This window comes from Carettochelys insculpta, chromosome 15 (assembly GCF_033958435.1).
Source record: "Carettochelys insculpta isolate YL-2023 chromosome 15, ASM3395843v1, whole genome shotgun sequence".
Lineage (NCBI taxonomy): Eukaryota > Metazoa > Chordata > Testudines > Carettochelyidae > Carettochelys > Carettochelys insculpta.
In genome coordinates this window covers 4,128,815-4,153,189 of record NC_134151.1, presented here as the reverse complement: position 1 = coordinate 4,153,189, position 24,375 = coordinate 4,128,815, and the positions used below count along the sequence as shown (strand labels likewise).

General features: G+C 41.1%; 1 protein-coding gene across 1 annotated transcript in view; it reads left to right on the top strand.

Moving 5' to 3' along the window:
- CTNNA1 (catenin alpha 1) overlaps nucleotides 1-24,375 on the top strand; it is a 175,085-nt gene that overhangs the window by 138,481 nt on the left and 12,229 nt on the right. The window contains exons 11-16 of the mRNA XM_075010136.1: nucleotides 6,872-7,028; nucleotides 14,016-14,216; nucleotides 14,737-14,888; nucleotides 20,316-20,426; nucleotides 21,757-21,938; nucleotides 22,956-23,061. Of these exons, the coding sequence (XP_074866237.1) occupies nucleotides 6,872-7,028; nucleotides 14,016-14,216; nucleotides 14,737-14,888; nucleotides 20,316-20,426; nucleotides 21,757-21,938; nucleotides 22,956-23,061 (909 nt within the window). The remainder of the gene's footprint in view (nucleotides 1-6,871; nucleotides 7,029-14,015; nucleotides 14,217-14,736; nucleotides 14,889-20,315; nucleotides 20,427-21,756; nucleotides 21,939-22,955; nucleotides 23,062-24,375) is intronic.

Genomic DNA, 24,375 nt, shown 5'->3' with positions numbered 1-24,375 from the left:
TAAAATTGCAAAAGAACCTGTCATACAGCCATAATCAATTCAGCAAATGCGTATTGTTAACGAAAAAGCCAAGAAGCAACGAGAGGTATTTGAGTAGATCACAAACCATATAGAATTAAAAGCCTGATAGCTCAGGTGGAGTTTGTGCATACTACTCCAGGTTGGTAGCCACATTGTGGGTGGAGATGGAATGTGCTCCATTAAAGACAACTGTGAGGCCACTACTGGGTCCTGCATTAATGGTTGCCAAACCTTACAAGCCATCTTGTAGTGTTCCAGCTGAGAACCGTAGAGTCAGCCTTGTTTTTGTCTGTTCTCCTTGAATCTCTCAGGTGCTGCTACCTACTTCCGAAGTAAAGGGGTTCGTAGCCATATCTACGTGTTGGAAAGAATCTTACCTCTCAAATTTTAATGAGGGACTTTTGCTGACTCAGCCCTTTGTTTTTCGGGGGTGTATATGGAAAACCAAAATTCATGATGCTTCCAGTAAGACTCACTGCCTCTTCTGAATGGTGTTTGATAGTTTCTTATTTCTATGTTTTAATTTTGTCATCAGTGGTATGTTAGGAATTGTAGCTTTTGAGAAAATGCTTTATCAAGGGGAATATAGGGCCTGCTCTGTTAACAGTAATCACTGCAGTCATTGCTGGGAAGGCAGCTGATCAAGGAGCGAGGTTTAGTGTCTATGCTTTTTTCTAAGGAAAAAAAGTACCAAGACAATTTCCTTTCGCAGAGCATATGTTGTGCAGATACAAGCAGCATGTGTGTCACTGACATTAATGTTAACTGGTTCTAATATTCCCTGACGTATGTTTTCATCCTATCAATTCCAAAGGGAGCTAGGAAAGAGACAGATTCAAGATTCCAAGCCTCTATACTGCCAGCCTCTGCTTTAGTAGTCATGGTTACCAGAAAGCCTGAGAGAGAACTTCTGGAGGGTTGCCCCTTTTATCCTTCCCTTCTAGGGTTCTCATTATTGAGATTTTTGTCTGGGGAGTTGTGGGTGTCTAGATCCTGCTCATTTGACTGACAAGCTGATAATGTATTAAATAAAGCAGTCCTGGGGGAACAGGTCCATCAGTTCCTGTACAGATTGGGAATATAGAGCCTTGGAAGCAGATCCTCTCTCTCTCTCCATCTTCTCTGTTATGATGAAACACAACTGACATTTAACCTTAATTGAGCAGAAGGATCGTAAACATAGGACGTAATGCCCTTTCATCTTTTTATTGCACATTCAATGCGACACTGGCTATGACTAGCCTGTGACATAGCTCACTCTGGAGTAATCACAAGGGCTACATCTTCACTATAGCAATCTTTCGGAAAGGCCTTCTGGAAGGTTTCTTCTGAAAACATCTTTTGAAAGAGTGCATCTACACACAAAAAAGCGGATCAAAAGAGTGATCTGCTCTTTGGAAAGACGAAAAATCGGGAAGCATGAGGACTGCTCTTTCTGGGGCGGGGAAAGGGCCCGCAGAGCCTCTATGCACATTTTCTTTCAAAGGAAGCTTTCTAAAGAAGGCGCTCTTTCTGAAATGGGAGTGGAAAAGCGCTTTCATAAGGAGCGCCATGTTCTTTTCATTTCGAAAATGTTTTTTGTGGATATTTTGAAAGAGCCTGTTTTGAAAAATATTTCAAAAGAACTTGCTAGTGTAGACGTGGCCAAGGTGAATTATAACTTTTGCTTTTTTAAAAAAAGAGTGGTGAAAAATTGAAATAAAAGCCGATGAATTTGGGAACTCCAGTATCTTTGAAATAAGTTTTCTTGGGCAGTAGAAAACTTCCTTCAGAAACTGTCAAGACACTCGTGAGCAGTATTCTTAACAGATTAGTAAATGAGTCTATTCATTGTGTTCACCATTGTAAATTTGTCTTCATTACTTTTCTGGGATGGAGGGAAGTAAAACTTGTGTTTGTGAAATCCAGAGACTTTAAGCACACCAGACAGAGTGCAGTCCCATCAGTGCCCTTTTCAGCCCTTCGTCTCTGCTCAGTGGCTTGCCATTCATGGTAAATTGTCATTATTTATCTACTTTACACAGCGTATCAAGCTAATTTTCACATGACTTAAATCAGGATTTCAGCACAAATGCCCAGAGGTGAAAAGGTAACATAACATTCTTCTTCTAGTGACTGCGCATGTCCATTCCAAGTTGGATAGTAACAAAGAGGAAGCCGTGCTAGTCTATACGCTATCAAAACAAAATGTAGCCAAGTAGCACTTTAAAGACTAGCAAAATGGTTTATTAGGTGAGCTTTCGTGGGACAGACCCAGTTCTTCAGGCCATGGCCTGAAGAAGTGGGTCTGTCCCACGAAAGCTCACCTAATAAACCATTTTGCTAGTCTTTAAAGTGCTACTTGGCTGCATTTTATTCCAAGTTGGGTGTGCGCAGGTACACGCCCAGTCTCCAGAAGCTTTTTGTCCTAGCCAGTAGCTGTAGGGTTGGAGCAGCGCCCCCCGGAGCAGTGCCGATATGGCAACCAATATATCCACAGACCAACACACACTCTCCCCTTACCCCTGCTCAGGTCTGTCCCACGAAAGCTCACCTAATAAACTATTTTGCTAGTCTTTAAAGTGCTACTTGACTGCTTTTTGTTTTGATATCCCTGCTCAGTTCCTTCTCACCACACTGCTGGTCACTGAAGCTCTTGCTTTCTCAGCTCAGATCTTTAGCTAGTAGCCTATTGTAGTGGAAATAGTTCTTGAAGAGGTGTAAATCGTTTAGTACTTGATAGATAGTTTTAGTGTGTTAACTAAAAGCTGAGGTGGGGCTTTTCCTTCCAGAATGCCTGGCTCCCTAGGCTTTAACTCTTGTTCAAAATGCAGCAGACACATGCCAAATAGTGATGCCCATACAGCCTGTTCGATCTACTTGGGGGAAGGACACTTGCGTGATCGCTGTCCTATTTCTAAGGCTTTTAATTCCAGAACTTAAAAAGATAGGGCCCAGCACCTTAAAGTCCTCTTAATGGAGGCAGCTCTTAAGTGTCAAGGGTCTCCTGCAGGAGCAGAGAGTGGAACCTCCTTGGTGCAGAGTGCACCAGCACCATCAAACACAGTGCCACCTAAGAACTCCCGGCACCGAGAGCAGGTAGAGGCACTACTGCCTTCTTGGTGTCACAGGAGTCAATCTCTGGTGTCAATGAAGAGGAAGACCCCGTAGTCAAAAGGTTTAGAAAGAATCAAGCCTCAGGTTTGGGAACCACTGCCCCATGAGATCTCAGTTTGGTGTTTGCCAAGCTTATGGGGACCCCCCTTTGAACCTCTGGCTCCTTGCTGTTTGAGTTACAAAACAGCATTTTTGGTGTCAGTCACCTCAGCCAGGAGGGTATCTGAATTGAGGGCACTTTCAGTGGACCCCTTGTACACAGTGTTTCACAAGGATAAGGTTAGGCTGAGACCTCACCCCAGGTTTTTGCCTAAGGTGGTCTCCACATTTCATGTTAACCGAAACATTTCCCTACCGATATTTTACCCAAAGGCCCATGCCTCTTGGAGGGAGCAGTGTTTGCATAACCTTGGACGTTAGAAGGGTGCTGGCCTTCTGTATGGATAGGACTAGTCCATTCAGAAGAATGCAGCAACTCTTTATGGCAGTTGCTGATCGGATGAAGGGCCTTCTGGTCTCCTCCCAGCGCGTTTCCTTCTGGATACTGATGTGTATCAAGGAGTGTTACAAGCTTGCGGGGCTCCTCCCCTGCCAGTTAGGGCACACTCCACAAGAGCACAGGTGTTGTCTGTGGCGTATTTGGTGTAGATGACTATCCAGGACATCTGTAGGGCAGCCACCTGGTCTTCATTCATATGTTTACAGCACATTATGCTTTGATGTAGCGCACACAGGAAGAAGCTGTGGTGGACAGAGCTGTCCTGCAGTCCGATCAGGGCTCCAACCTCATCTCCTAGGCATTGGCTTGTATTCACCCAACTTGGGATGGACATGAGCAATCACTTGAAGAAGAAAAGATGGTTACTTGTTCTGTAAGTGGTGGTCTTCGAGATGTGTTGCTCATGTCCATTCCAAAACCCTCCCACCTTACCCACTGTCAGAGTAGCTGGTAAGAAGGAGCTGAGCAAGGAGGGTCAGGCGGTGCATATATTGGTCACCATACTGGTGCCACTCTAGGGGTTGTCACAGTGTGACCCCATGGCTACTGGCTAAGGCAAAAAGCTTCCAGCGACTGGGCATGTGCCCGCTCACACCCAACTTTGAATGTACATGAGCAATGCACTTTGAAGAACACCAATTATGGTACAAATAAATGTCTCTTCTGGTCTCCCTAGCACAGTGGAACTTCTCTGCATTTTTCCTTCCCAGTCATTGCTAATTTCCAAGATCCGCTTGAGTAAATCAGCCTCCCTCTCCTGTCTGATTCATTCTGTGCCATTATGGCATGTTTAACTTCACCATGGCTCAATATTTAGTGAGTAACATTTAAAGAATGGATTGTGACACTTGTGAATGAATCAGGTGGAAAAAAATGGATTTTATAAAAGCAAGTGCATCTGTTGCTTACACTGTTTTGCTCACAGCTTCTCGAAACAATATAGAGCTTTTTTTATACTTCAAGTTAAGACAATCCAAATCTTGTGTTTGAAAACAGTAATCAGTATTGCTTTTGATTGTAGCTTTAGGGAGTTTAGGCTGGAAGGGACCAGAGATCTATTTGGCCCTCTTGGATATCACAGGCTATCACCACTACTGTGACAATGCACACTAACCAAACAACTGAAGTGAAACCAAAATATTAAAGCCCTCGGAAGACTAGATTCTTCTGGGCCACAGGCTGAGAATAGGAAGGACCAAGGAGTACCAGTGCTCGAGGTTTCAGCAGTGACAGAAAAACGAATAAATGAGGTACTCAGATAATCCTGGCATGTCGCCTGTCCCCACATGCTGGAGAGAGAGGCTTCCACCTTCTCTCCTTACCGCCCCCCCCCACCCCAAAAAAAAGCACGGTCAATCAGACCTGGGGAAAAATCCTTCCTGACCTCAGTGGTCCATTGGACCCTGAGGTATGTGAGCAAGAACCAGCCAAATAAGCAGCTGAACAAATGTGCTTGATGCTACTTCCGAACCCTGGTCCATGTTCTCCAATATCCCTTCTCTGATAGAAGGAAGTAAAAAACACTGTGGAATACATGGTATCGGGGCAGGGGGTGTTTCGAGGCATATTTCTTCCTGACCCTTGCCACTGGCTGGCTGAAATACTTGAAGCATGAGCTTTAGGAACACAAACGTAAACTGCAAGTGAGTTTCAGGGCTGTTTGAACCCTTTATTCAAGCAAGCTGATCATATAGTCACGCTCATTTTGTTCAATGTGCTCTCAAAAAAGGTTGTTCACCCTCAACTCCTTATTAAGAGGTTGCAAGAATGAAGATTAGAATCTGATTTCCAGCCTGAACTTGTTCATGGGCACTTGATATCCCTTTGTTTTGTGCCGGCATTGTCACCTAATTTAAACAGCTCTTCGCCATCCCATGAAATTCACCCATACTATGAGCAAACAGATCCCATCTGGGTGGGGTTTTTTTTTTTTGGTTTGTTTGCTTGCTTGCTTGTTTATTTGCTGGACTTAACCAGCTAAGATGTTCTGGCCTCCTCTTTTCAGACCGAGCCTCAGTTGCTCTGGTGATCCCATTAGCTTTTGTCTGTAACGATTCCAGTTTAAATTTGTCTGTCTTGAACATGGGTGACCAGAGTTGTATGTAATATTCCAATTGGTCTTACCACTGCCTTGTCCAGTGACATTCCCCCTCCAGTTCCTGAAAGCACAGCTCACTGACAGTCCTAGCGGTCCTGTCCTGTCACGCTCCCTGTTGTGCTGGGAGTCCTGTGTTCTGTATGTTTGTGGGCACCTGGGGTGGAGAAGTGGGAAGAGGCATGAGGAATGAAAGGGGAAGGAATGGTGCAGGAGAAGAGGCAGGAGTGGAGAGGTGAAAGGGAAGAAGATGGGGAGAAGAGGGATCAGGGTGTGGGGTGGCAGTGGGGGGGCAGGGAGCACTAATGTGGTGTCCCCTCACCAGCAGCTGGGACTCTACTAAGAAGGCTCCTAGCTTGCTGAGTCCCAAACACCTGCACTGGTACTGCTCCAACCTGAGGCTTATTCTGACAGCACACAAGTTTCCACCCCAGTGAAATTCTTGCATGACCCCCTACAGCGCTCCAGTCACCTTCACCCCCCCCATAGAGTCCCATTGTCCCTGCACTGGGAATGCCCCTATGAGCCCCTGTGCATCCAGATCTCTCACTGAATTTTCTGCTCCGATTGCCCCATGCAGAACTGTCTCACCCCACACCTGGGTCCTCCTGCAGCACTAAGCCACAACACACTTGGATCCTGCTGGACTGAGCCTGCTTATTCATGTTGTACTTGGTGCTTCTGGTGCAGAGGGGCAGGACCCCAGAATTTTTCTGAGGCAGGCCCAGCTATTGTGTGGGTGTCTGGTGCAGCCTCACCATCATGTCCCTGTCCCAAGGATTATGGAGGCAGCAGATGATTTCCCACCTCTGTGCAGTCAGTGGCCTGTGCTCCCCCCTGTCATGATTTAGAGCCTTGACATTTACTTACTGATAGATGAAAATTGTCAGTGTTTTAACATATTGCATGTAGAGTTATTTTCGGGGTATAGAATTCATTCAGGAATATGGTGTTTAATAATCAAACAATCTAACTTCAACTTTCAGCAAGTGTGTACACATTGTAATATTAACTACTTTTATATACTTGGAAGTGAACGCCAACTAAACACAATTATGGCTGAATTTAATTTTAGATTTGAACAGATAGCTAACAGGTATTTTATTTTCTCTCTCTCTGGTTATCAGATTGACTGACTGAGCATGTAATACATTTTACAGGTTATCAATGCTGCATTGGCTCTGGCTGCCAAACCACAAAGTAAATTAGCACAAGAAAACATGGATCTCTTCAAAGAACAATGGGAAAAACAGGTCCGTGTACTGACCGATGCTGTAGATGACATCACTTCTATTGATGACTTCCTGGCTGTTTCAGGTAACAAGGCTTAATACGTGCAATGAGGCAGTCAGCATTGGGGCTTATTTTGGAAAATCAGCAATTGTTCTTATATTCCAGAAATTATTTTCAGCCAGCTTTCTGGAGACCAGTGATCACAGGGTAGCTGTGAAATGTTTAAGCAACTAATCATGGAAGTTGAGTAGTGTACAGTGTGAAAACGTGAAGTGTGGGCTGTTTATGCAACTAAAACAAGTCCTTGTTGAGTTATAAAATACAAAGCAGATTAACTTCAGTGGGTATCATATACTATGTAAATATGTCATTTCCTGTATGATGTTTGGCAGATGCAGCAATTTATATGTGGCTACGAATGTTTAATGTTTGTAAATCTGTCTGGTAATTGGCGTACACATTGGAGATGCTAAAATCTTTTATGTAGGATTGCTCCATGATCCAGTCTCCTAATCTTTACTCTCATTCAAAAACCTGTCTTGTTAGCAACTTATCAGTATAGCTGCTAAATATTCACCTGTGTATGAACAGATAAAAGATATAGAAAATAAAAATTTAAATTGATTATGAAGTAGCAAAAATCTATTTAATTTCCCTCAAGATTAATATGCACAGCAAATGGCACTAACATAAAAATGTTTGGCAAATAAAATTCTTTATCCCATTATGATAAATTGGAATTGTTTTAAGAGTTCAGTGAATGTATTCCTTAGTTATCAGATACCTCCGAATTCTTGCATTTGCCTACAGCAGTGGTTCCCAACCTGGGGTCTGCAAAAACCTGGGACTCCCTGTGGGTGTTGTAGGGAGTCGAGGAGGGGAAAAAGGATGAATAAAAATGAACCATAGAAAATAAGTTTTAAATACATTTCAAAGTTACAATCTATTTTTAAACTATATATCATCCTATAATCTTGTTAATTGCTGTCTGAATCTGTGTTATGGTTTCCTTTTTCATTTAACAAAGTGTACATAGTGGCTAGAATTAGCTTTGACAGAAATCTGTGAATAAGTTGGAGGGGGTTATTGGGAGTCTGAACTAGTGAAAAGGTTGAGAACCACTGGTCTGTGGTAAAAAACCAAAGTCCATAATTCAGGAGTGCAGTTGCACCAGCAGTTACAGTATTGACATAATGCAGACATTTTTATCTCCATGTAAACCCCCAAGTCCTGTCTACTCTAGTTTCAACTGTTGCTGCCTACCAGTGGAGAATTAGGGGTTAATCAGACTGAGAATCTGAAATTGTCAGACAGTATTCAAAAGATGTTCACAGAAGTAAGCTGTGTGGGAACCATAAGAGAGAACTTGAAGCTCTAATTCAAAAGGGAGTTGGCAATAAATACTCTCGCGGGTCGCTCTTTGAAAAGAGCTAGGTCTAAGTCTAATTTCCTATACTTTTAATACCAACTTTTGTCTTTGAAATGAGCTCAGTTGCTTTCAGGATACCAGGGGGCTCTATTTTACATCTCCATGAGTGTTACAGTATTGATAGTTCCTCTATCATTGTGCAATTTCAACTATCTGAGAAAAGGTATTAGCTTTTAGAATGATAAATAATAGTTTCATGTTTGTCAGGGCTGTGTAGCATCCTTCTTTTTAAGGCTTCCCAGCATGTTTCAATTGCCAGTGTTCTTCAGAAAATTCTGAATCTGTGTAAACAGTTGACTATGGCTTACTCCATCCCAACAACTCACTCCAAAAGAGATACTGGTATTTAAAATATTAGGAAGGTAAACTGTTGTGTTAGTCCACAGTGTTTACTTAATGAGAGAGGTTTCAGGGCCTTCTTGCTGGTCTTGGTGAGTCACTAGGAACGTGAAGCACCTTTCTTAAGAGCACTGACTGAACAAAGGAAATAGATTACTTCAGGTATGCTCATAGCACAGCGTGTCTTGGAAATGCTGGTACTTGACGGTGATTGAGAGGATTAAGAGCATTCAGCAAATGGACCTTCTATTAGTTTTAAGGGGGTAGGTTTCAGCTGGAGCAAGTGCTTAGACTGTTTGATTTTAACTTGGATAAACTTTCCAGATAAAAGCAGTTTACTTTATCTGTTTATGCTTTCTAGCTTACGTACTTGCTAACATTTTAAACCTTTTTTGCATAAATTTGGATAAATGAATGATAGGTATAGTTTATTTAGGGTCATTAAGTCATTAGAAGAAGTCTTCCAGTAATAGATCTAAATTGAATGTAAAGGAGTTGCTGTACAGTGAGGGCTGTTAATTGTTTTGCTTAGTGTGCAGCTAGAATACTAAATGGGAGCTTGACAAGTGTTAATTTTGAGTATTAAGTCTAGAGCACAGAAACAAGTGAATACTTAACTCATAAATATACCCAAGTATTATATTTGCAGACAACTAATTTTGTTTCCACTGTACTCTGTGCCTATCCAGTTGGAGAATAACTGACGGTGTAAAAAACAAGTAGTAGTCCTGTGGCACCTTATAGACTAACAGATATTTTGAAGCATAAGCTTTTGTGGGCAAAGAGCTGCTTTGTCAGATGCATGAGTGGGGGTTTCCAGAGGAGGGTTTAAATATATGGGTTTATGAAAAGGACGCAGTCTCAGAAGAGACTCCCTCCTCTGGAACTCCCCAGTCATGTATCTGACAAAGCGGGTCTTTGCTCACAAAAGCTTATGCTTCAAAATAGCTGTTAGCCTTTTAGGTGCCACAAGACTTCTTGTTGTTTTTGAAGATAGACTAATTCAGCTACCCCTCTGACAGATGACAGTGTAAGAATATCCTGGTTATTCTGCACTGACTGTTGCTTGGGAACAACCTCAGTTCTGGGGTTCCACTGGGCACCTAGCCTTTCTGTAATTGTGGGAAGTGATCATTGGGCAATGAAATCAGAAGCCCATTGTGGCCACATTTAACTGATGTCTAGCATAATTTTATTCACTGAGGAACTCTGAGCAATGAATAAAATAGATATTGTTCCAGTGTTGCAGCTTTTTCTACTGGTTTCGCTTTCAAGCTCTGTCTCTACTTCTTTAAATATTTGTATTATGTTTGCTCTTTGCTGCCTGTCCCATACTTCAGATCTGTTCACTGAATTTCAGATTACTAATGAGCACACACGTTTCACTCTTACAGCCAAATTTTGCCCTATGATGAACTTTTACATCCCAAATTGCTTAGGTATTTTACAAGTGTAAGTGAGGCAGAGTTTTGCCAAGGGAGTTTAAAGAATCCCTTGATACCTGGCACTTCTAATGTTACATGAGCTTAATTATTGTTTGTGTCACCTCTTGAAAAGTGAAGACAGGTGTGCACTGTAGTGCTTCAGGTGTTGGCTCTATGCTACCTGGAGATGTAGGCAGTCTACCTCCCCAAGAAGCAGTAGTTAAGTTGATGGAAGAATTACAAAGGGAGCTATGAAAACTAGGTGACCGGAAAACAAAATGGCCTAAATTCAGTGTTGATAAACTAGAGGAAAGCACACTGGAAAACATCTCAATGATGCATACAGAATAATGGGATCTAAACTATTTGTTACCTCTCCAGAACGATTGTGGGGTCATTCTGAATAGCTCTCTGAATTTTCCAGATCTGATGAAGTGGGTCTGTCCCACAAAAGCTCCTCACTTAATTATTTTGTTAGTCTTTAAAGTGCTACAGGACTGCTTTTTGTCCTGTGAAGATACAGACTAACACGGCTACCTCACTGTGACTATGAACCATTAGGAAAGGGATAGATTCCCTTGTGCCTGATACCCCATCCAGCTACACATGGACCCCAAGTCTCTAAGCCTTACTTCCCCCTCACCCAGATCCCCTGTTGACTCTGGCTGCCTTTACCTGGACCCCCTGCAGAGCCCCACTGCCCCTTCACCTGGCTCTCTAATGAGCTTCTGTGTATCCATTCTCTCCCTGAAGCGCACATACCCAGGTTGCTCCGTGCTTGGGTCCTGCTGGGCTAAGCCTGCCTGCTAACATCTGGTCTGTCGGGTGCAGAGGGGCAGGGCCCCACAGTGCTTGTACTAGTCACGTTTGGGTGCAGCCTCACTGCTGAGTCGCTACAGGAAGTGGAGGGGTGGGCGCTGCTGGGTTATCACCCTCCTCCCTGCGGCCAGTGGCCTGTCTTTCCCACTGCCACCTTTGTTACCCCAGGGACTTGGGCAACTATGAAATTTGAGCAAGCCCCAAATCTGAGTTGTCTCTGTTTCAGAAGCACAGGCCTCCTGGCCAATGCTGTATCTGTCACCAGTGAGGATCAATTAAGATAAATTAGAAATGGACACTAAAAAGTTTTAAAGCCTGTTCTAAGGGACACATTTACAGTAAGTAGGGAGAAGGGAGTAATGATTCAATTAATTAACACAGCATCCATCAGAGAACCCACAACAGCTATAACTTACAATAATCATAATCCACAGTAATTGGAACATTTAATTAGGCCTGAAACCCAGGACCCAAAATATCCAGTGGAGAAGGAAAAAGATAATACTGAAGACCCTGGGCAAGAAAGAGAATAACGTTGCAGTCAGTGGCGAGGAAGGGCAGCTTGAAGCCTGGGACCCTCTACCATTGAGCTATTTGAAAGCTCTTTGGGAGGAATGCCAGGGAGATCCCGCAAAGAGATGGCGAACAGCTTCACTGACTTGCTGATGAAAGATGAATGGATGGAACTGACTCCATACGGTAGCTGGCTGAGGAAACTGCTGTGATAGAACTGCAGCTGGGTCTTTTAACTGCTGCTTAACTGCTGTTCTGCTGCTGCTCAACTGCCCCCTTGACTGACAGGCACAGTCTTTTATTTTATTTGACCCACGGTGGGAAAGTTCTGTGGTAAAAGGGCAGGAACATCCACCTGAACCTGGACTGACCCAGCCTGCCTGTGCTACTGACCTCTTTACAAAATGGATTCTGCCTTTTCAAAATGGAATCCCACAGGAGACCAACACATAATATAGATATTTATAGACAAATCACTCACAACCTTGGAGCCTCCTCATTTAAGGACAAATGTTTGGCATTTTATAGAATTTTAAAATATCGTATGCAGAATTTTTATTTTTTAGGTGCAGAATTTCCTCAGGAATAGCAACTGCATGTTCCACCATTATTTTTGTTTTCAGGTTTTGTAACTTTTTTTTTTTTTTAAATGCTGTGTGTCATTCTTGAAAGCAGATGTAAAAATCACAAAACTGGGATACTTTCCTTCTGTTATGAACCAGTGAATAATATCTACAGCAGAAACAGTTTTAAACACCTTGTGAATGGAGACCATTAGTAACTGAATAAAACATTATGGTTAATCTTTCAAAAATTTACAATGGAACATTAACTTAATATAGATTTTAAACTTTGCTATGTGAAAGAAAAACATTACTTTTAACCATCTTATTTTAAATAAAACCTGCACAGTGCCTGATATCATTGCCTTTAGTTTAGTTTAGGGTGACCACATGTCCCTATGGCAAATATGGGACACCAGCCTCCGGGGATGGGGTGCTGTATCCCACATCAGTGCTCCTCAGTCATGGGGGCTGCTACTGCATAGTGAGCCACCAGGGATGGAGCCTCTGCAGTCTGCTGATGTGGGGGAGCAGAGGATGGGGGCTCTCAGCACTTCCCTGCCAGGAGGTTGCAGAACAGGGGCTCTGCAGCTTCCTGGCAAGGGGGCCTGGGGAACAGGGCAGCCAACCCACAGAGAAGCTTCCCTGCAGCAGGAGCTACTTCCCTAAGGTCTGGGATGCTGAGGAATAAAGCATCTGCCCCCCTGGAGGGGCTCCCTGGCAGCAGGAGCTGCCACTTCTAGGTGTGGGGTACCAGGGAATGAGGCAGTTGCCCCATGGAGGGGCTCGCTGGTAGCAGGAGCTCCTGTGAAAAGCGCAGGGCACATGGAAACAGGGTAGCTGCCCAACGAAGCAGCTCCCTGGCAGTGGGGGCTACTGCCCCGAGGTAGGAGGCACTGCCGACCTGGGCAGCTGCCCTGCACTGGGGAGCCCTGGTGGTGGAGGCTGATGCTCTGAGGCACCAGGTGCTGGGGAGTAGGAGCCCAGCAAAGCATGGGACAACTTGCTCATTTTCTTGAAGGTGGGATGCCTGTGAGACAGCTTAAATAAGGTACTGACCTGGTAAAAATGGAGCTGATGGTCACCCTGCTTTAGTTCCACGGTACTATACTGTTTGCTTTTTTTCGTCTCTGCTGCTGCCTGATTGCTTACTTCTGATTCCAAATGATGTGTAGTTGTTAACTGATCAGTTTGTAACTCTGGTGTTCTGGGGATTTTGCTGAAAGAATGAAGAAGCCTGAGAGAGCTTCTAGATACTGTTCAATTTGATAGTCTAATTTCAAGGTAGGGTGGGAATTATTAATCAGTTTGTCATGTAGTACAACTGTGATTTGTATTCATAGACTTTTGTGTAGCAGGATTGTCTAAAAACGGCTAGAAACACCTCATCCTATTTTTTTCTTTTTCTGATTTGTCCTCCCTGCTTACTGTTTTTGGTTCTCTGTGCCTTAAATATTGAGTCTGTTCTGGTCTGGCTATGGTCTGAAGAAGTGGGTCTGTCCCACAAAAGCTCACCTAATAAACTATTTTGCTAGTCTTTAAAGTGCAGTTATGCTTTTTGTTTATTTTACAATATTAAAAGCGTTGGATGAGTCAGAGGCAAGGTGGCTCCATCATCCCACCATCTATAAAGGAAGTAGAAAAGGTGTGGATTAGTGCAGTCCAGAGGAAGCTGAAGAAGGCACGACTGGAATTCTCAACTTTTGTGTTTAATACAAGCAAGCTCTAAATTGAGCATAAATTTGGGTTTCCGATAGTACAATGGACTAACATTTAGAAAGCCGGTTTGGAGAGAGACCTAGCCACTGATTGCAACAAACATAATTCGATTATTGTTAACACTTCAGAAAGTGTGGTTGGAGCTTATTTTAAAGAAAAGAAATTGAAGCTTCATGTGTCGAAAAACGTATTTTTGGAGCGAGGTGTGTAAATATGCACACAAAAAAGAAAATGTTTGTCTAAGTACTACTTCTTTTGCCACCAGAGAATCATATTCTAGAAGACGTAAACAAATGTGTCATTGCCCTCCAAGAAAAAGATGTTGATGGTTTAGACCGAACGGCTGGTGCAATTCGTGGACGTGCAGCTAGAGTCATTCATGTTGTCACTTCTGAAATGGATAACTATGAACCTGGAGTCTACACAGAAAAGGTGCTGGAAGCAACAAAGTTGTTGTCCAATACAGGTAGGAATAAATACTGTGCTCAGTACTGATGCATGGGTTCAAACGGCGTTTAGCTAGAGTGGGAAATGGATAGTAAAGGTTCAGTTTCAAAAACACCTGTCTGTAGAATTCTGGCCCCTTCTCCCCCCCCCCCCCCCCCAAAAAAAAAAAAAAAAAAAGCGCCAGTGGGAGCGCTGTGCAAAGTTGCTGCAGAATCAGGATTTTGTTTTGGTTTAATTGACTGGCCTAAGTGAGTAATGAAGCTAGTTAATGGTGAGCATATGTGTCTTACTGATCACTCCTCTCTGCTCAATGCCTGGCTGATAATATGTCATCTTTAAGAGGCCTGGGGTGCAAGTCCTAACCAGTGAGCAAAGATTTAAAAGGTGGCTTTTGAGTTGGTTTATGACATGGTGCTCCTTACTCTGACACCCCAAAGACTATTTGTGTCTCTTGGGCCAAGTGCTAGCAGTCCTTGATTACCACCAGTTTACTGGAAAGCTAGCCAGTTGTGCTTGACTTCCTTGTTTTCTTAATTCAGTTATGCCCCGGTTTACTGAGCAAGTGGAAGCTGCTGTGGAAGCACTTAGTTCTGACCCTGCTCAGCCAATGGATGAAAACGAATTTATTGATGCTTCACGATTGGTGTATGATGGAATTCGGGATATCAGAAAAGCTGTATTGATGATCAGAGTGAGTGACTTTGTATTTCACTTACTTTAACAGCATTCTACGTTCATTTACTGTACTCAGCATTTATTGAACTAAAGAAAACACATCATTCCTATGCTGAGTGGACAATATGAAATATTTTACAGAGAACTTAATAAAATTGCGAATCTAAAAACTGTTAATCATTTTATAGAAGACTTCCAAATGTCGTCTGCATGTTTTATCTTAAAACATAAACGTCACCAAATACATCTGAGTCTCACCCATTGTTAAGGACAAAGTGCTAAATTATGACTCAATGAGTTATTAAGGATGTTTAATATTACCTTAATTATGCATATACCCAAACTGATTACCCTTGACAATAACAAATGAACTCTTGATATGTTTGACTTTGTTGTTGTTGTTTAAGGGAAAGAGACCTCCAATTTAACTTCTCCAGTCTTACGCAAACTGTTTACAAATGATTCGTACCAGTTTCTTGAAAATTAGTTTAGGTGGTCTGTGTATTGTAAATCATCTTGTTCTTAGCATGCCTGAGAAACCAGGCACCAGAGATAAATGGGGGCTAATTTAAGAATGTTGTTTTCTTTTCTGTGCCTGCACTTCGAAAATCCAGTTAATTAAACTTGAAAATCTTCTTCTTGCCTGGTAAGTATCAGAGAGGTAGCCAAGTTAGTCTGTACCTTGAAAAACAACAAGAAGTCCTGTGGCACCTTACAGACTAACAGATATTTTGGAGCATAAGCTTTCATGGGCAAAGACCTGCTATATCTGATGAAGCGGGTCTTTCCCCATGAAAGCTTATGCTCCAAAATATCTTAGTCTGTAAGGTGCCACTGGACTTCTACCTGATAAGGAGGCAAAGTCATCTAAGTGGTGCTATTTGAAGGTGGAAATGAGCATTTCTGGTAATTTGGAGGTGCAAAAATGAAGTATCATGCTTATGTGTGGGCTCACTTTCCAGACCTTAATGTGAACCATGTTTTCATAGCAAAATGGATAGGTTTTCTATCTTGCTAACCTGATCCCAGTGACTCAACAGTGAGTGTCTTTTCTATGCAAGACAATTTCTGTAAAGCTGGAGATAAGCCTTTCCTGTGGAGGTTTCATATTGTGCCCTAGTTCCAAATGTTTAAATGGTGAATAAATGTGTGGTACGTAACCCCAACACATCACTCATTGCCCAATAACCTTAGTGATGTTCCCTGTTACCTTTGCTTGCCTACATTTAAAACCTAAGGGGAGGCAGAGAAAAAAAGTGTGAAACGATTGCTGGAAACATTTGAAGGAACTGTGATATAACTCCCTTTTCATGAAGCACTAATTTTAGGTCAGGTGCTGTTCCCCTGTTATGGTACATATGAATTTTATTCCCCGTTCTCTCCTATGAATTTTGTTGTTCAGGACATGGAGGTTACAGCTGCTGATTCTAAGCCTGCAGCAATCAGTAGAGCTTGCAGTGCCAGGAATCCTGACATTTTCCCTCATGCTACTCATCTGTGCTGGGGAGAAGCCACATTTACGATGTCAGGAGTCCATGGCTTTATTGTAATTGCCAGTTGCTGAAGGCAGTTGAGTGGTGACACATCAGTGACCTAAAAAAAGCCAAAATGTTAGAACACTTGAGTCTTCATCTGCTGAAGGGCTTGAGCTGTAGAACTTACTTTAGAATAAAACACAGCTGACAAAATTAGGATAACAGAAGAGCCTGTAAAAATGGTGCTCTTTCTGTTTCACATTGCAATTCAGAAGCAGCCCTGCTCTGAAAAGGAATGCTGTTGAGAAAAGTTGGTGTAAACAAACCATTTAAAGTTGAAACTGTGGTCTAAATGGGGAAATTCATTGACTTGATTCATCACGTATACTGGTAGGAGAAGTCACTGAAAAGCCTACTAGAGCTCTTTGTTTTAAGTAATATTGTTTTAAAGCTGAAATTTGCTTGCAGAATCAGATTTTTTTTTCCCTTCTATACAGGTAAATACTTCCCTTCCTGATCCATGTTGCAAGACAAAACAATACATCAGAAATCTCTCCTGTGTTCACTTGGATTTGTTTTATTTAATTTAGCATATGGGAAACCACTGAGATGTTGGTGGAGAGTGCAAACAGAGAGGAAAAAGTTATGATCTGAAACAATAAAGCTGCACAGCAGTCATTTGTAGTGTTAGTGTATATTATCTTCATCATTTCAGTAGAAGTTTGTTTTGACTGACAGTTTTCATTGATAACGGAATGAGATGTTAGGTGCTAAATGTTGTAGTTGGCTTGCACTTCACATTTTCAGTTAATTCCAAGACTAAAATTAACCCTGAAGGAGCTTGTGGGGGACAAAAATGCATTTGTTCAGTCACTTCCCCAATTTCTCCACAGGACTATTAACATGTGTTAACTGTACAAGTTTTTTCAGTGCTTATGGCTTAATGGTCTCTGTCTTTGTATTAAATTTGTTTCATTTTACAGTAGACCGATAACAGGGATTCTCAACCTGGGTTCTGACAGCCAGGTTTCCATTCTTTTTGGCTCAGGTTTTCCTAGTAGTAGGTTCAGTTGACACACAATTAGCTATTGATCCCTAAACTAGAACAGAATCCAGTTAGCTGGCTTATATGTGAGGCTCTAACAGGAGTAAATAATAAAAAATTTAATTGAGAAAGCAGTGAGAGAAGGCTACACAAACTCAGAGCAGTCCAGCTGAGTAAGAAGTCTTTTTTGTGTGTAGGCCTTCAGAAAGTAGAATACATTTAATATTGCATCAGTATTCAGTTGTTTTTCCAGCTGTTTTGGCAATGAAAAACAGTATAAATATACATTTCAACGTTTATGTAAAGAACAGTATCTTGCATGCCTTCACCTTGGCGCACTAAGGTGGTTACTCACATGTGTTCTCACGTTCATGTGTGGGAATGAAGAAATTTTTTATGTAAGCTGGGGGGAGGGAAAGGCACCAGGTTAGTACAAGCTAATTTGACCAGCTGGCTAAGTGGTTAACAAAGCTGTGACCAAGGTCCCAGAGGAGCAAGCTGAGGTTATGCAATTAGGGCCAAGCTGCAAAGAATGGGGGAGCCACTCCCCAAAGCTGGTGGCTACTCCAATATTCAGATGTATCAAACCAGCACAAAACGGCCTCTGTGATACATTACTGATTTACCCAGAAGCCAATGACACAATTTCTTTAAAGCAACCCAGCCTCAGGCCTGTGCCCAGACACCCAAGTCGAATGTGGTGAAAACCACTAAAGATTTTATCTCTTCAGAAAGTGCTACCGGTCCCAAAGAATCAAGCACAGTAACTGCCCAGGTTAATGAAGATTGCAGATTTTACCCCAAATACATGCTTATAGATGATTCTCAATACCTAACCTAATTTTTTTTTTAAAAAAAAGCATTGGTTAAAAGCTTAGTGTCAGCTTTTATGAGTCAGTTTGGAGATCAGCTTTCATAGTATAGTTGACGAGCTTTGTAGTAGCAAATATTTCTTATAGCGTTAGTTCAGGATTCTCAATTCAGTGTCCATTTTAGGGGCACCAGGTATCCTGGGTTCTCAGTCTTGTGAATTGAAACTTTCCCCATCAAGCATCTAAGCAGATGTGAGTACAAAAGGATCAGGGCTCAAGTGTCTTTGTATAGAATTTCTGTCAGCCTCTTAACTATTCAGTCCTGGGTAAACAATAGGCTTTTGATGTAACCCTCTGCCTCCAGTCATTGTGGTCATTATCATAAGGTAACTTATCCATTAAGCTGTTCATATACAGTTTCCAGCACTCTTTGGAGAGCCATAAACAATGCCTTTTGATCTATGCATCAGTAGTTACAGTAATAGACCAGTGTTGTTTAGTCAAACTGTTTAATCTCTTAACAAGATATAGGTAAACTCACACAATGAGTATCAATTCTGTTCCCTAATAATGCGGGTTTGTATTTCAGCCTTCTAGTTTATCTAATAAAATGGCCCTAATTATCGTTCACAAACCTTTCTGCCATCTCTCTCTCAAAAGGTTTTCTCTGGCTTATTTGGCCTTGAATCATTTTAACCCTTTTCTGGCCATGTGTCACACTTCAGTCAGATGTTATGTTATAAGCAGTTAGTCACAACACCCATCCATAATCTTCATTTGTATTACAAGATGCATATATTGGAAAAGACATTGTAAAAAATTGTAAAAAAAGGAGCTGATAAGAGTGGTGAATGTCTTAATCTTTAAATCTACTAATAGCAAATACTGAAGACTTCATTCAGGTTCCTTACCACTATAGTCCAGCAAAATTATCTCAGAAATGTGATAATCAAAGTAGAGATGTAACATTTTCCCATAACCAGATGTTTAAACTTAAGCTTTATAAATTTTTTGCTTCAGCTGTATACTTACAGGAGCAAAAACAAACACTAAGCAAGCAAGAATTATGTCAACTGAATTTAGACTATAGCATACAAATTGACCTTACTAACTATAAATTTTAATTGGCCTGAAGGATAGTAAGAATAAACTTTGGCTTTCTGTAGATACTGTTCATCCCATGGAAGCTTTTGTTGTTGTTGTTGTTGTTATTAAATTGACCTAAGTAGTAGAACAGTTGCTATTCTGAAATAGGCTTTCAAAGGCATTGTTGGGACTTCAGTTTTAATGTGGTCTTTTTAAATAAAACAATGAAGTACAAGGTATATCAATACTCTGTCAGAGTTTCCCAAAGTGTGGTCCACGCCCCAGTACCAGTCCTTGGGGTGGGGGAGTGGAATACCAATCCTTAGAAAATATATAGATTATCGCTGTGTACTATTATTATTGTGAATAAATGATAAACAGTGAAAATGTATTCATTTTTCATTCTTTTTGTGTATGCATTTATATTTTTGGGCCACAAAAAAAGGCACTGAAAAAAAACTGGTCGTAACTGTATAAAGTTTGGGAAACCTGGCTCTATATGGTTTGGATTCAGTTTAACTATGTCATCTAGTCTGACTCTTGAGTAAGCTCCTTTAATTTGATTTCATGTTTAGCACACATTTTAAGAGCCATTTAGGACACTTTTTAGTTTACAATTAAGTAAACTTCAGGCTTGTGCAGTTGAGAGAGAGGCAGACATGCAAATAGCATATGCTGGAGGGAATTCTGATTTACCCTCCGTTGAAAGCCTAATACACTGTAGTTATTCTCGCTCTGCTTCCACCCCGAGGTTAAACAGCTGACCAGGTTTCATGGCACAGACCTACTTCTCCAAATCTGATGAAGTGGGTCTGTCCCACAGAAGCCATCACCTAGTTAAAAATATTGTTAGGCTACAGGCCTTTTTTGTTTTAAGATACAGGCTAACATGGCTACATCTTTGAGACTAGCTGACCAGGGAGGCTTTTTCTGTTGGTTGTGGAGAGAGAGTGAGTCTCTTCTGTTGATCTTGGCTCTGACTAGTGCTGAATCATAGTTGTGTGGTTTTTTCTCATTCTTCTTAGACTCCTGAAGAGTTGGATGACTCTGATTTTGAGACTGAAGACTTTGATGTCAGAAGCAGAACCAGTGTTCAGACTGAAGATGATCAGCTTATTGCTGGGCAAAGTGCAAGAGTAAGGAAAACCATTTTAAATATTACATCTCCTACAAGAAACAGTTTAACTTATTCTGAAAATCCAATTTAAATCTGTCACTTTAGAAATCTGGTCTGGTTCCATTTCTTTTTTTGAAGATGCTAGGTTAGAAATTTGACAGTCTCCATTTTCATTGCCTCAAAAGGCAGGTAAGAAACATTACATTTTAAAAATATTAGTGCCTGCTTTGTTTTGGACATTGTGAAAGACCAGAATTCTCTTGATATTGGTGAACTACTATAGATGTTTTTTCAGCTATGTGCATTTTTAGCTAGTAAACAAGTTAATCTGTGGCAAAATGGTGTGCTTTTGTGTTGTGCTGTCCCCCTGCAGATTAGACATAGATACTGCCACAAACTTAGCAGTTGTCTTCAGAAAGCCTTTCAGAAAATCTTCTGGACTTTTAACTAAGGGTCTGCTGAAAAATGGGGAGCTCAACACCCCCCCCCCCCCCCGAAAAAAAAAAACCCAAAAAAACAAGTCAAGTTCATTTTCTCTGACTGTTTGAAATGAAAGTACTGATGAGCAATGTAGAATAGTTAATGGCTGAAAAAACTATAGAAAGGTTATATTAGAATACATTAGCCTTTTTACTATTGCATTTATTTACAGAGTTGCAAATTAGATGAAGTGTTCTACACTCTTGGGATGATGCCACAGAAGATTTCTGTTGTTCAAATTTTCTAAAGGTTTACTTAAACTATGTAGTAGCAGTTGGTCCTTTTATTTATCAAAATTTCGGCACGCTTAGGTTTGGAGTCATACTTTCGGGGAGTGTGTTCTTTCCCGATAAAAATTCTTTCAACTTGCCCTCTCCCACTTACCTCCCCAGCATGGTACCAAGGTCTGTCTGTGTTTTGAGCTCCTTTTCTTCAGCTATTGGACTGGAAACCCTGCTATCCAGTTCAATAGTACTCCTGCTTTTCCTATTAGAAAAGTTAATTTGAGTTGCTGTCGTATGTGTGGGGTATACAGCTTAATCAACCACTACAGCTGTCTGTTGGACAAATCACATTGTAATCTTTGTTCTGAACTCTGTAGTAATTGGGAATACCCATATGTATCTTGCAGAGTGGATTGCAGTGCTTGAAAAATCAACCCAGCAGCTTTCTTATTCTGTACTGAGAGTAGGTAATCATAAACTTTGATTCTAGATTAGAAGAAATGGGCCTATCAGTCCCTTAAGTCCAAAGAAGCCTGTTTAAACTTGATCTCTAGCTACGTGACTTAGATTATTAGTGACAGTATTCTGAAAAGCCTTCTTACAAATTGCTAAATAAGGAAATATGGAAAAGTCGCTTTATTTCAGGCTATCATGGCTCAACTCCCTCAAGAGCAAAAAGCTAAAATTGCTGAGCAAGTAGCAAGTTTCCAGGAAGAGAAGAGTAAATTGGATGCAGAAGTATCGAAATGGGATGACAGCGGTAATGATATTATTGTACTGGCAAAACAAATGTGTATGATTATGATGGAAATGACAGACTTCACCAGGTGAGCTATTTTCGTGTACTTAAAGTTTGTACAGCTGCCAACTTTCTTAGAAGTTCATCATTTCTCAGTGAAATGCCCTGGCTGATGTAACCCTCTCTAAAGTACAAATATATATTAGAGGGGTAGCTGTGTTAGACTATATCTGAAAAAGCAAGAAGGCCTGTGACACTTTATAGACTAATAGATATTTTGCAGCATAAGCATTCATGTAAATATTTGGCATTCTACATTCAGAATTTTAGTTTTGACCATAACAGTATATTGCCATATTTTTAAATTTAAAAACTATATGTCAGTATGCTTGGGCTATGTCTACAGTAGAGCGATCTGTCCACAGAAGTTACTGTCAGAAGACATCTTCGAACAAAACTTCTGTTGACAGATCACAGCCAGAATGTAAAGCAGATCGAAAAAGTGATCCTCTTTTGACAGAGTGGCTGGATTACCCAGATGCTCTCTTGATAAAACTGCCAACTAGAAGTCTACAGAGGCCAGCTGTCAAGAAAACTCTCTAGAGCAGAAAAAGCCTTACTGATTGTGCAGTTTTCAAAACTTAACATTCTCACAAATTAACAGATAGTAAAATTGCTTTTGGTTCATTAATCTGAACCAGGGTCATATTCCTGAATGTGTTAACCTATGTCATGACTTGAAATTCATCAGTAAAGGTTTTATTTACACTGTTCAGATTTTTCTCAGGCATGGATTCAACATTCCATGAAAACAAGGTCACAGAACATAGTTAACTTCTGCAATGTAGCCATATATGATAGTGCATTACATTTCTTGAAAAATAGGTATAAATAATGTCATGAAATATGGGCCCTTTATGGACCCGACAGTGAAGATTGACACAGTATAGCATATGTGATAACTTTCTTGTGAGCTACTTGTTTTTATTATGTGATCCACCTTACACATGTGCATACAGTGCAATTAGGGAGTCTTGAAAATGGAATATGAAAGAGAAGAAATATGCTGTGTCTTGGTGCAAGAAAAGTCTGCTTTCTTTTGCAGAGGTAAAGGCCCATTGAAAAACACATCTGATGTGATCAGTGCAGCCAAGAAAATTGCAGAAGCTGGATCAAGGATGGATAAACTGGGACGGGCTATTGCTGACCATGTAAGTTTGTTTGTCCTCAGAAGCACAACTGAGTAAGAGTTCTGTATAGACCCGCAAACAGGAGAATGTTGGCTTTGTTTTTTGCCGCTTATCTGGTTTTCTACAATCACTTCCTAAATAGAGCTCTTCTGACCTTGTTCCTTCTAATTTATTTGTCCCATAAATATAAACTCTTGAACGCATGCAGCAAAAATACTTTTAACAACTTATTGTTTTAAAGCGAGCACCTAGTGATTTTTACATTAACTTAATAGCAGTTGGTTTCTATGTAGCTCTTGAGCTATCCCCGAGCGCTTTGAAAAGCAACAGTGTGACTCTGTAGGCAGTATGGTGATCATTGTGCCCCCAGCAATATATCAGGTAGAGCTTTGATTTTAATTTTCCTGCTTCCCCGGGGATGTTTGAGTGGAATTACCAGCGAGCTAAATTTGAAATGGCTGTCTTCTAGCTAGATATACCAGAGAGATAGTTGGAATGGGTTTATTGCTCATGTTCTACCGAAAAAGGCTCACCATTCTCCCCAGTGTTACACGTGTCAACATAGTAGGCAGCTGTTTTGTGTACTTGAACTTGCCTGCTTAAATGCCCCTTGGCAAGAGGACCATCAGTGGAGCTTTGGTCACTGCAAATGTTAAATAGATGTGACTTGATCAGTGACATTATGAACCAAGTACACGTCATAACACAAGGCATTCATACCACAGTAACAAGCATCTTGTGTGAATAAGCATAGAAGTCTAAGCCCTGGTTGTCCATGTATACCTGTCTCTTGAAGCTTTAGTTTTAAAACTGGGTTTTTGTCAAGCAAAATGTGAGTTGGGTCTCAATCCACACACAAATTTGATACTTGTAAAGAAATCATAGAATCCCAGAGCTAGATGAGACCTCAGGAGGTCATCAAGTCCACCCCCCACCCCGTCCAAACCACAGAAATCTGTGGTTTTCGTCGTAGTCAGTGCTCCTGAGATGCCCTGAAATATACACATGTAGCTTAAGTTTGAGGTGTGTGAGTAACTAAACTTTGCACTGCTATATGTAGGTTTTTTCGGTGTACATCTCTGAATACAGATTCACAGCGTGTGATTCAAAATGAGAAAAATGATTTTTACTTAAACAAGAATTAACTCTTAAAACCAGTGCAGATGTCCTAGTTGTTTCATCCAGTTTTCAGAGACCGCTACTGTAAATGATATAAAATTATCAGATTTACTGAGTGTTTCAAATAAACAAACTGACAACAGCTCATTAGGGTAAGGTAGAAAAGCTGTTTCAAATTATATTTCTTCCAGCTTGTCGGCTGTGAATTAAGTTATG